Genomic DNA, 12,961 nt, shown 5'->3' with positions numbered 1-12,961 from the left:
AAACAGCTGGAAAAGTGGAAGAAGTTGATGTGAGAGTTCCAGTGAGAAGAAAAATCCATGACTGTAAAAAAAGGAATTGTTTCGCAATCAGATTTACGTGAGGATGCTTGAACAAATTCGGTGAACTGTTATAGCGTCCTATGCAGAGAATCGAAAAAAAAAAAAAACAAACAAACAACATCTAGCCTACTCTGAGAATTTTTTCAGCCTTTTTTCGTTTTCTTCAAGAATATCCCAATTATTTGTCCAGATCGCTAAGGTAAGATATTCACTGTATATCACCCACCACTTACCCAAATTCAAGTTATTAATATGCCTACGACTATATTTTTCCTGGTAAGGTTGTAAAAAGATTTGTTGTGTGGTTTGATTGTTTGTTTGTTATGAACGTGTTAGTGACCTTTTCGTGAAATATGCAGGCTTTCATGTTAAATTTTCTTTTTGGCTAAATGGACTGCATACTGATACTTCAGTATTACATTTATGACTAAGAATATATTTGTATATGTATAATTTAATGTCGTCCTTATTACGGTCCATGTTTAGACATGTTGTTGTAAATAAATGAAAAAGGTTCTGGCCTCTTCATTGGAGAGGCTCTCAGCAATTCAGTGTCTCCATGGTGACCGCAGAGCATCCTGAAGAGAGTGTTTAGACCACTGAAAGAATGGTTTGATCAAAGCTTCAGTACAGAAGCTATTCATAGCCTTGATTTTTATTACTGCCACAGCCTACATGACTCACATAAAATAAAATACACTACTTAGACATTAAAAGTTATTACTAATGGATAAGCAAATATATCTTAGCCATAATCTACATATGCCAACTGATTTGTCTATACATTAAAGGAATTGTTCACCCAAAAAAAAATTCTGCCAATATTTACTCACCCCCGTGTGGTTATACACTGATCATCCACAACATTAAAACCCCCTATCTAATGTGTAGGTCCCCCTCGTGCCACCAAAACAGCGCCAACCCCTGTACAGAGTGGTTATCCGAGTTACCATAGACTTTGTCAGTTCAAACCAGTCTGGCGATTTCTGTCCATAGAACTGCCGCTCACTGGATTTTTTTGTTAGTTTGTTTGTTTTTGGCACCATTAAGGGTAAATTCTAGAGGCTGTTGTGTGTGAAAATCCCAGGAGATCAGCTGTTGCAGAAATACTCAAACCAACCCGTCTGGCACCAACAATCATGCCATTGTCCATATCACTGAGATCAACATTTTTCCCCATTCTGATGGTTGATGTGAACATTAGCTGAAGCTCCTGACCCATATATGCATGATTTTATGCACTGCACTGCTGCCACATGTTGGCTGTTAGATAATCGCATGGATAATTGTTGGTGCCAGACGGGCTGGTTTTTGTATTTCTGTAACTGCTGATCTCCTGGAATTTTCACATACAACAGTCCCCAGAATTTACTCAGAATTGTGCCAAAAACAAACTGAACATCCAGTGAGTGACAGTTCTGTGGACAGAATCGCCTCGTTGATGAGAGAGGTTAACAGAGAATGGCCAGACTGGTTCGAACAGATAAAGTCTACGGTAACTCAGATAATCACTCTGTAAAATTGTGGTGAGAAGAATATTCTATTAATTCTATTCTGAGATGCAGGTTGGTGCTGTTTTGGTGGCATGAGGGGGACCTACACAATATTAGGTAGGTGAATTCAATGTTGTGGCAAATCAGTATACCCATATGATTTTCTTTTTATTTAAACAAAGGGAGACATTTTGAAACAAAGTTGTGCTCAGTCTATGTCATACAATTGCAGTTGTCAAGCTTAAAAAGGACACAAAAGAATAATTCGGAAGTCTAATTAATTATTATATGTGACTCATTCCTTGTTCTGAAGGTAAACGATAAGGTTTGGTGAGAAACAAACCGAAATCTTATGTATTGTTTAGTCAGTTGCTCACAGGTTGCTCTCCTTTGCGCATTCATGAGAGTGCACGAGAGCAACAGAATACACAGATCCCTCTTGCGAGATGGGGTGTTCAAGTGAAAACTAGTTTTGTAAATGGTCTGCACTTATATTGCACCTTTTTAAGCTTAGCTGTTTTCAAAGCGCTTTACACTGCGTCACAATCACCCATTCACACACATATTCACACACCAATGGCAGAGCTGCCATGCAAGGTGCTAGCCTGCCATTGGGAGAAACTTTGGGTTCAGTGTCTTGCCCAAGGACACTTCAGCATGTGGAGTCATGTGGGCCAGGAATCGAACCACCAACGCTGCGATTAGTGGCCAACCCGCTCTACCACCTGGGCCACAGCCGCCCCACAGCCATTTTGTTTATCTAAAGGGTTGCCACAGCAAAAGTAACAAAGAACGCAACACAGCTGCACAAAAACCAGAGAAAAAAACTTACAAAACTTGTCTGAATTGTTTGAAGTCGTAGCTGCTCAGCCATTTTTGTTTTTTAACTGGAGTACTCAGATAATATAAAAAGCATTTTTGAGATATGACATAAGCAATTGCAAAAAAATAAGCTGTCTGGAATAAAAGACCATCTCAAACTCTCGGAGGAAACAATCACCCACAAATGAATATTCTGTCATTATTTACTCACCTTCATGATATTCCAAATGCGTATGCTGTTATTCTTTCTATGGAATGCAGAATGTTTTTGTTTTTTTAAGTATTTTCACATAGCTCTTTTACATAGAATGACATACAACATTTGATACAAGTACATAAAAAAGGCACAAAACACAAACCAACAACAATAAAATCACTGTAAAAGTATGCTTGTGTGCTATTATCCAAGTCTTCTGAAGTCAACTTGTACACCCTAATCTCCACATTTGTGTGAAGTTGCAGTGAGGTACTTAGTTACAATGAAAGTAAACGGGGCCAATTTTTGGACGGTTTAAAGGTAGAAACATAAAGTTATATTTTATACAAGCAATTGAGCTGTAAAGCTGTTTAGTTCTGTATTTCTACAGTCATTTTAGGGTTTGTTTACATTACATGCCATGGAAAAGTATTGGCTATAACTTTACACAGAAAAGGTTATTAAGTGATTTTATGACACTAAAATCATGTTAACACGTACATTGTTTATGTCTTGTGGCTATACTTAAATAAATAGTGAGTATTTTGACATTTACAGATTGGCTCCCAATCACTTCCTTGAGTGCCTTATAATTTTTAGTCTTAAATTGTACTGATCTTTAGAATTGATGGAATTTAAGTTCTGTTAAGTTGAAATCAATGCACCATTTACCATTTATTTTGCTGATGAATGTTTAATACAGCAGTGTGCTTTTAGATTGTACTGTAGGGTTATATTCTTTCAAAATGTATAGCTATTCTAATTTGTCCTAGTAGCATATGTTATTTGTATACTGTTTAAGATAGCACTGCGAGGTGCTCCCCTAGACCTTCATTAATATGCTGCCTGAGGGCTCTCAGCACTTTCCAGTGCATATTAATTTGTTTCTATGACATTTTATTTTTCCTCTCAATTCATGGCTGTGCATTAGTGTGTGAAATCATTTGCTTGTTCAGGAGGGCAATAAAATGTTTGTGAAAATATTGTCTGCTTAGACTCCACCCTTGACTAACAGAATCAGTGCCAGAACAGGTGTTGCCACACTTTTACCCCACTTATTTATGAAAATATGTATTTTAGAACTATTTGCAAATCTTAGTAATCTTAGTAATCTTAGTTATGAGGCATAATTGTTTATGATGAAACATTTTATCTTTCTATTTTTTTATGTTTCATTTTAAAACAAAATTGTTCTTTTGATTATTTAGGAAATCATGGGAAGTTTTAAAGGCCATGCATTACCTGGAAGTTTCTTTCTGATCACTGGTCTGTGGTGGGCTGCAAAGCACTCGTTTTTGTACGCCACCCGAAGGAACAAAAATGCTGGAGCAGGGAGACTCGCAACACGAGCTACCCAACGGCGCATCGAAATCATAGAAGGATCAGTCATTTTATCATTTTCTATTATTGGTGAGTTGCTGTCTTAATGATATTTATCATCATGTACACTTAAAAAAACATTGTGTATTTTTACAATAACCCTTTTGCCATGTAGTGTTCTTGAATTGGCTGTATGGTTATTTGGATCGAAAAGTTCTAGGTGTTAAATTCTTCAGATCGGTGTATTGGTTTCTAGGTTCTTTAAAGCACCAATGTATGTATGATTTTAATGGTTGTCTAAATTACTAAAAAATAAAAAGTTATTTGTGAAACTAAAAAGCTCCTTCCTTGGCATTTTTTATTTTTTTTTTAATTAGAACCTTTATTTTGCTGGAGTATATAAGTAAAATATACGTAATTGCTCAATTATATTATCTGGAACAAGAGTACAGTATGTGGCAGTTATATACTGTATGTATATCTTTTTTAAAGAGATCACGCAAAAATGAAAATTCTCTCGTCATTTACTCACCCTCATGCCAACCCAGACATATATGACATTCTTTTTTTCTGCTGAACACAAAGGAAGATTTCAAGAAGAATATTTCAGCTCTGTAGGTCCTCACAATACAAGTGAATTGGTAACAACATTTTGAAGCTCCAAAAAGCACATAAAGGCAGCATAAATGGAAAAGACTCCAGTGGTTAAATCCATACATTCAGAAGTGAGATGTTAGGTGTGACTGAGAATCAGATTAGTCCTTTTTTACTGTAAATTCTCCTCCCTGTCCAGTAGGCGGCGATGTGCACAAAGAATGTGAATCACCAAAAACAAAAGAAGAAGAAAGTGAAAGTGGAGATTGATAGAAAAAAAGGAGTTAAATATTGATCTGTTTCTCACCAACACTTGTCATATTGCTTCAGAAGACATGGATTAAACAACTGGATTACTTTTATGGATTACTATTACTTAATATTTATGCTGCATTTATGTGCTTGTGGAGCTTAAAAGTTTTGGTACCCGTTAACTTTCATTTTATGGACCAACAGAGCTGAGAAACTCTTCTAAAAATCTTTGTTTGAGTTCAGCATAAGAAGTAAAGTCGTACACATCTGAGATGGTATAAGGGTAAAAGAGTAAAATAAAATGGGGTAAACTGTTCCTTTAATGGACACAGGGTGATTTAAGATAATTACAATAATTTGATTACAGGTTATTTTAATAATATTTATTTTTTTCCCCCCAAATGAATATCTATCAATAACGGCTTCTAGCATTTGAGCTTAATCAGAGTTTCTTCTGCTGTTACACAGGAATGCTAGCAGAGCAGCTTTTAGCTGGTGGGCCTAAGTTCCAACTGTATGATTCTTCCACTCAGCACTGGGAGCAGCTAATGAACTGGCAGCACACCACTATGTACCTGTTCTTTGCCATCGCAGGGGCCATATCACTCACTGTCCACAGCACAGATATTGCCCCACTGGCATTAGACAGGATGCTTCTGGGTCTTGCTTTCTTTAATGAGGGTAAGGTCTTGATTTTTATTTTTTTTTTTTCTTAAAAGAAGAAAGATTTAGTAAATGTTTTCAGTGTATGAGAGTGGTGTGTGAGAATGTTTATAAATGGATAATTCTGACTCTATCGATGAGCCACATTCAGAGGCATTGTAAAATATAAATTGTAACATACACCTGTGCCAAGTTACTATGTTGCTTGTAAACCACAAACATCCTACAGTTTATTAATAATCAATGTAACTGTTTATTTAATATTAGTGTCTTTAAAATTGGCAGCATTTAATTTTTTGCCACTCGAGTCCATATATACAGGGTTGAGAAGGTTACTTTTAAAAAGAATTCCGATACAGAATACATGCTGTAAAATGTAATTTGTAATGTATTCTGCCAGATTTCTCAAAGTAAGTAATGTAATCTAAATACTTTGGATTACTTCTTCAGCACTGGCAGATTTTGTCACTTGTTTTGACTATAAACAAGTAAATGAAGTAAGAAAATACACTTCACTGTAAAAATACGTTATCTGAAAAAAGCCTAAAGATCTTATGCAGATTTGCTACTTAAGTAAATCTCGTTTTAAGGATTTTTAGATATTTTTACAGGAAAACAATATTTAAATTCTCATTAAGAATACAATGTTTGCAGTACATCTTTGCCCTAACATTTACCCTAGTCTTACTAGAGAAAGAAGTTATGCTCTAACGTGACTGTTCTTCATAGAATTCATTGTAAAATATAATCACACCTGGTAACAGATGCATGTTAAGACAAGAAATAGCATTTTAGCTTAGCATAAAGCTAAATGTTCACATTACAATTTACACAAGGTTAACTATTTTGCTGCTCCAAACTTCAAAACCTAACAGTGTACACAACAACATACTTTTCGGATAGTATGTGTATTCTGTTCATAGAATGAAGCAGAAAATACATTATTTTTTAAGATTCTATACAATGTTAAATGCTACATTTGTTAGCATTTCTTGTAAAAAATACCCTAACTGCATAAAAAACATTGTGTATTTATTGGATTAATGTTTCATCTGTCAAAACCTTATTATCTTTTTGTTAAACTTTAGAAACACAATGTAGCTACTCTGGGTCCCAAGGGGAAGTTTCTCAATGACGTTATATCCACCTTTTCACTCACAACCGTGTGAACGTTCTCGTATGAATTAAATTAAAAAAATAAAACAAAGTGTTTCACCGCTGTTCAAAAGCTCCTCGGATTGCATCCTTTATATGGAAAATTGTTTTTCCAACTGAATAGACTACATATCAAATGAAACAAATAACAATAAAATGCAAATTAATCTCTTCAGTAATCAAAATACTTTTTGATTGTATCTGTATTCTGATTTCAAATTATTCAAATTGTAACTGTAGTGGAATACAGTTACTTATGTTTTGTATTTTAAATACGTAATCCCGTTACATGTATTCCGTTACTCCCCAACCCTGCATATGTAGCAGTGATTTTACCATGGGTAAGGGAGTTTTATGCACTCCATAACTCATAGAATTGCCTCTTTTGGCTTATTGCTTTGGTAAACAATGTTGTAGAATGTGTGAATTGTTGATGTTACACAAAATAAGCACTATTTGTTGAACGTTCCAGTTTTTGTGATGATCGGTATAAATTCAAGTCATACCATTTAAAGTATATATCTGCCTCTTGCAGGATTCCTTTTCCTTTACCATCTACATGGTAGAGACATGCTTGATGTCCATATTCACACTCTTCTCCTCTATGCCATCTTTGGACAAGCACTTATCTGCCTTCTAGAGGTTTTCCACAGGGGAAATATTTTACTAGAACTGCTTAGAGCCACTCTCACCATACTGCAAGGCAGCTGGTTCTGGCAGGTCAGTAACTGTGTGTGTGTGTGTGTGTGTGTGTGTGTGTGTGTGTGTGTGTGTGTGTGTGTGTGTGTGTGTGTGTGTGTGTGTGTGTTTGTCTGTCTGCATGCAACCATTGCAAGCCAATAAGTAATTCTGACTTGAACTCTTTGTTTAATTGTGATTTATGTCGGTGTTTTTCTAGATTGGCTTTGTTTTATACCCACCCAGTCAAGTGAAATGGGATCTGACAGACCACAACAACGTTATGTTCATCACAATGTGCTACTGCTGGCATCTAGCATTTGCCTTGCTCATTGTTGCGGCAGTGTACTGGTCTGTTCTCTGGTTAGTATGTGCATATTCCCAAAATGGACACGTCCTACATCGGTTTATATAAAAGTGTTTGTGTCAACACATCTTTGTGTTTCAAGTTCACTTAGCATCCCATAATATTATGTTAAATGTAATTTTATTGTTTTGCCTACAGTGCTGTGCGTTCCAAATTGAGGAGAACACCACCCATGGAAATGGGGCTCTTGAAACCAAGGGAGAAAGAAGCAGAGTCCGAAGATGAGATTTTATGAGCATTTATCAATCTTACACATTCAACCCTGCATCCATATGCATCTGAAACTTTTTAACCTCTGAGAAAAATGCAGAGACAGTATATGAGAGACAGAGGCTTTGTCACTAAATATAAGACCTGTCTTAATTTCCTGAATAACAGCTTGGAGATGAGAAACAATTACAGTACATCAGTGTAGTTCATCAAACTACAACAAGTGGCATTGAGTGAATCAATGGAGCCTTATATCACCAGCTCATCTTCCCACTATGATTGCTCCAGATATAGTTACAAGTTCTCTGTCAATGTAGTCTGCTGTCTTGTGTGGTCACTTTTTTTTATTTTGTCACAACACTTTAACCCCTGTGCTGCAACCTTAGGATCAACTTGCTTTCTCTGAAAAATGACTTAAAACTTGCCTTTTTTAAATGTATATACTGTAAGTTTGAATCAAGACATTTCAAAAAGTTGTATTGATAATTTTTTGGTCTTTATGTACACTTTCTCTTTGATTTCCTTGAATACTGTGTACATTTGAGAATTATTTGTTATAAAAAAAAAATTCACTCAAGGACAGAAGTTATCTTTTTTATTATTTTAGTGGTACTATGATCTATATATTTAAAAAGACTTCAAATGAAAGATATTGTGGGTACTGACATTTTCAATTTTTATATCCTTGACAATTTCTCAGCTATAGTTTGCTGTGTTTGTTTGTACCACAGCATTCTTTGGATTTGATTGAATAAAAAAATCTATATCATGACTGCCTTTGTATGGAATCTTGAAATGATAGTATCTTATGACATGTATTTATTGATTTGTTGATAAATGTTTTTAAAGATCTTTGAAAATGTTCAGAAGTTCTTAAACTACTTCAAAGAGAAAATCATCCATGTGCAGCATTGACAGCTTTGCAGATCCTTGGCATTCTAGCTGTCAGTTTGTCCAGAAACACAGATGACATTTCACCCCACGCAACCCACTTGCCATAGATGTGGCTGTCCTGTCGGGCACTAGCTGATCCCACAAGTGGAATCAATGTGGTTAAGATCCAGAACACTCTTTTCCAATTATCTGTTGTCCAATGTGTTTCTTTGCCCACTCTAACCTTTTCTTTTTGTTTTTCTGTTTTAAAAGTGGCTTTTTCTTTGCAATTCTTCCCATAAGGCCTGCACCCCTGAGTCTTCTCTTTACTGTTGTACATGAAACTGGTGTTGAGCAGGTAGAATTTAATGCAGCTGTCAGATGAGGACATGTGAGGCTTCTATTTCTCAAACTAGAGACTCTGATGTACTTAGTACAGATGTACATCTGGGCCTTCCACATCTCTTTCTGTCCTTGTTAGAGCCAGTTGTCCTTTGTCTTTGAACACTGTAGTGTTCACATTTGTAAGAAATCTTCAGGTTTTTGGCAATTTCAAGTATTGTATAGGCCTCATTCCTCAAAACAATGATTGACTGATGAGTTTCTTTTTTTTGTTGTTGCAATTTTTGACCTAATATTGATCTTAAGACATGCCAGTCTATTGCATACTGTGGCAACTCAAAAACAAATATGATGACAATGTTAAGCTTCATTTCATGAACCAAATAACTTTCAGCGGTGTTTGATATAATGGCAAGTGATTTTGTAGTACCAAATTAGCAATTTAGCATAATTACTCAAGGATAAGTTGTTGGAGTGATGACTGCTGGAAATGGGGCCTGTCTAGATTTGATCAATAATTACTTATTTTCAAATGTTGATGGGGCTGGGTATTTTTTTTTTTTTTTTTACATCAGTAATGTCTGGACTATACTTTGTGATAAGTTGAATGCCACTTTTGTGAATTAAAGTTCCAATTTCCTTCCGAAACAGCAAAATCTGTACATTATTCCAAACTTTTGGCCACCAGTATTATTATATATATATATATATATATATATATATATATATATATATATATATATATTTTTAACTTATTTGGTGTAGTTATCCGTGTGATATTGGACTTAATCTATGTTGGTACTACATATTCCACATTTGGTACGCCTGAGAACTACCAGTAGGTGGCGTGCATGAGCAACAGGTGATAATAATGTACAAATTAAAAGAGCTCAGAAGGTGATGGTATGCAGTGTTGTCAAGTGCCTGCAAGCTTTTTCAACATATTCAAGGGGATTTAAAGTTCACTGATAGAATTATTGACAGAAACGTGAGAACTGAATATATACAGTTATGGACAAACTCAGAGCGGTTCTGGGTGGTCGTGATGGAAACAGTGACAATGGAAATATACTGCAGGTAAATTATTAGATCTTGTCTTTAGTGCTCTGCATTCACTAAGAGGTTGAGCTACATATAACATATAACAGGTAAACAAATATAAATTAAATAATATGTTGCTGATTAAGAATTTGTATATACTTAGACATACAAACTTCCCATTTTGATTTGATCTTTCTGAAGAAACGCATATAAATCCCAGTGTCTTCACTCAAGGCGGCGGATGAAGCGTCCACGCTGGGATGGGGAACGCGTGTGAAAGGATTCATCGCCTGCATGGTCATCGGAGTTGTGTGCACTATCCTAGTCAGTGACACTAACATAATAGTTTTTTTTATTAATGTTTTTTTCAATGTCAGTGTACATTTACACATTGATAACTTCCTGACTGGAAGAAATTAGAATTGTAGTACCGGTTTGACCAGCTTTCAGGAATGTCAGAAAGGATGATGCAAACCTTTTGAACAAAATTGAGCATTTAAAATATACTTAGTAAGGAGATTAAGATAGAAATTAGATTTCTGTTTTAAATTATTTGGCACAATTTTTTATTATTAAATTTAGACAATATGTTACAGAAATTGTTTTAGATATTTGTATTATATTGTAAATATTTAAAACATATACATTACTGTATTTATATATATTAAATAATGTGTTATATATATATATATATATATATATATATATATATATATATATATATATATATATATATATATATATATATATATATATAAAATGTAAGTAATATAACATTAATAACCAGCCTTTTCTTTTGTGTCTCAGGGAGTGTGTTGCCTGTTTATTCCCAAAACAGGTGTGATTCTCTTCATTGTCTTTTACACATTTGGGAACGTATGCTCCTTTGTAAGGTAAGTCATCCAGATCATAGCAACTTAAATGCAATAAATATCTATTATTTTAGTGCAATAACTCCTCTGTTTAATTTGATCCCACCTACAGCACAATGTTTTTGATGGGGCCGATAAAACAGCTTAAGAGGATGTGTGACAAGACCAGAGCCTTTGCTACAGTTGTCATGATAGTGAGTTAATCCTTGAGTAGCTTTCCACACTACACATTCACTCAAACTTATAAAACCAACAATGAGATTCTGTCCAATTCCTCACTGCGAAAATAATGCAGAAATTTCCTTTTTTTTTTTTTTTTTCTTCTTAACAATGCAGACAGATTATTCCATCTTTGACTACATACACTTAGTGCCATACCTGAAAACACACTGGAGACATCAGCAAGTGGAAGAATATTTATCTTTTTTTGTTTTGCTTATGTGGAGTATTTAGCAACCTGCCAGTTACACAAATAAAGATTCTGATTCACTATTTTTGACCCACTTTGTCATTGGTACTAATGGTCTCTGTGGGAGTAATTGGATTACAAAATAATTTGTTACCGTAGGCACAAAAGGTAATGTAATGTATTACATTTTACATTATTGTAATTAGATTACAGTCACTGACTTTAAGAACATTACTTTGGTTAAAAATATTAAAAAAATATATATATAATTTATGTGTAATACAATTTAAATGTGATATATATTCATGTGAACATCTGTTTGCATTTCTGTGCTGAAGGGTGTAAGACAAGGAGAAACTAGATATTATTTTGAATTTGTTGAGTGTAAACATAAAAAATTAAAATATTTGACAAGTTTTAACTTGAAAGTAACTTAAAAGTAAAGTAAATAATAATGTGATAAAATGTTCAATGATGTAATCAGTAAAGTAATCGGATTATAATTGTAGATTAGTATTTAATAATTTGTAGTGGATTACTTTTTTTGTAATTTACCCAACACTGCTAATGGTTCTATTTTTCTTTTTTGGTCTAGATATGTTTGGTTCTCACACTCTGTGCAGCTTTTTGGGTGAGTTGTTGTCCATGTTTATACCTCATACAAGGATTTATCAGATGATTAAGTAGGCCTATTGTTTTTAGCTTTTTATTTATCTTAATGTCTGTACCACAGTGGAAGATCTTTGCACTCTCTTTATTGTTTGTCATTCTACAAGTCCTTGCATTTGCGTGGTAAGTCTTCATTGATGCATGACAGTAGATATTTTCAAGCATATTTTATACTCAATACCTAGTGTATGTAACATTGAGAAAATGTCTTTCAGTAAAATGTTTTTTTTTGTTTTCTATAGGTATAGTCTGTCATACATTCCATTTGCCAGGTTTGTTCTGCTTTGTGTTTTAAATCATTGTGGAATCGCAACGCCTTTTGTACATTGAACAGAAATTATCTAAAATGTTATGCCCTCTCTCACTTACCAGAGATGCCATCCTGAAGTTTTTCTCCATGCTCTGTTCCATGTGTACGAAATGAAGAGACAAGGCTTGGCCTTTAATCACCCAACGAACTTCTGCTCAAATACTACACAAAAGAATCATCATGATCATTGACAGAATGGCTCAATGGGACTCTTCTAGTTGTTGGCTAGTTGGACAGGTTGCTGGATCACAGTGTGGCCAAATACGTTTACATCATTTTTAGTGTGTTTATTTTAAATATGATGTTAATTTTTTTAGGTATGGTTGTTAGAAACTTTTTAAAGGGACATTTATAAAAGTACATATTTTGGGGGGATTGACTGGAATATAATACTACTGTCTTGAACTACCTTTCTTTGTTGTCTTATATTTGTATAAAGATATCATACCTTGTAAATAAAGTCTAGTTTTATCAGGGAACGTTTTTCTTTTGTAACATTTTACTATGTTTTATTTTATTTAAACTGGTATCACAGATGAGCTGCTAATATTTTTTCTGAATTTAAGATTTACAATTTTCTTAGTTTTTTAAGTTTTAGTTTTTAGTTTTTTTCAAGGGTGGCGACTTTAAAGCAG

The 12,961-nt window shown here is 34.4% G+C and overlaps 2 protein-coding genes across 3 annotated transcripts; both read left to right on the top strand.

Moving 5' to 3' along the window:
- tmem45a (transmembrane protein 45a) lies at positions 1-8,604 on the top strand. Its single transcript, XM_052130501.1, has 6 exons — positions 1-259; positions 3,780-3,981; positions 5,206-5,418; positions 7,091-7,275; positions 7,454-7,596; positions 7,739-8,604. The coding sequence occupies exons 2-6, from the start codon at positions 3,786-3,788 to the stop codon at positions 7,833-7,835; spliced, it is 834 nt and encodes a 277-aa protein (XP_051986461.1). The 5' UTR covers positions 1-259; positions 3,780-3,785; the 3' UTR covers positions 7,836-8,604.
- A 1,325-nt stretch (positions 8,605-9,929) lies between these two features.
- Positions 9,930-12,796, top strand: sft2d2a (SFT2 domain containing 2a). Of its 2 annotated transcripts, XM_052130957.1 has the most exons (8): positions 9,930-10,102; positions 10,301-10,390; positions 10,874-10,959; positions 11,051-11,132; positions 11,943-11,978; positions 12,081-12,139; positions 12,259-12,288; positions 12,389-12,796. In XM_052130957.1, exons 1-8 carry the CDS (start codon positions 10,037-10,039, stop codon positions 12,438-12,440), a joined length of 501 nt encoding a protein of 166 aa, XP_051986917.1. In that variant the 5' UTR covers positions 9,930-10,036; the 3' UTR covers positions 12,441-12,796. The 2 variants fall into 2 exon arrangements, 1 of the variants encoding a protein (XP_051986917.1); XR_007970985.1 differs by lacking the exons at positions 12,259-12,288; positions 12,389-12,796 and having other exon boundaries at positions 11,275-11,978; positions 12,081-12,142.
- Positions 12,797-12,961: the final 165 nt, after the last annotated feature.

This window comes from Xyrauchen texanus, chromosome 7 (assembly GCF_025860055.1).
Source record: "Xyrauchen texanus isolate HMW12.3.18 chromosome 7, RBS_HiC_50CHRs, whole genome shotgun sequence".
Taxonomy (NCBI): Eukaryota; Metazoa; Chordata; class Actinopteri; order Cypriniformes; family Catostomidae; genus Xyrauchen; species Xyrauchen texanus.
The sequence above is the reverse complement of the archived record's forward strand: the minus strand, read 5'-3'. Positions and strand labels throughout refer to the sequence as shown.

Coding starts and splice junctions, on each gene's coding strand:
- tmem45a (XM_052130501.1), top strand. CDS start 3,786: ATGGGAAGTTTTAAAGGCCATGCATTACCTGGAAGTTTCTTTCTGATC. Junction 5,419..7,090: donor TCTTGCTTTCTTTAATGAGG/GTAAGGTCTTGA, acceptor TGCCTCTTGCAG/GATTCCTTTTCCTTTACCAT. Junction 7,276..7,453: donor AAGGCAGCTGGTTCTGGCAG/GTCAGTAACTGT, acceptor GTGTTTTTCTAG/ATTGGCTTTGTTTTATACCC.
- sft2d2a (XM_052130957.1), top strand. CDS start 10,037: ATGGACAAACTCAGAGCGGTTCTGGGTGGTCGTGATGGAAACAGTGAC. Junction 11,133..11,942: donor TTGCTACAGTTGTCATGATA/GTGAGTTAATCC, acceptor TTTTTGGTCTAG/ATATGTTTGGTTCTCACACT. Junction 12,140..12,258: donor CAAGTCCTTGCATTTGCGTG/GTAAGTCTTCAT, acceptor TGTTTTCTATAG/GTATAGTCTGTCATACATTC.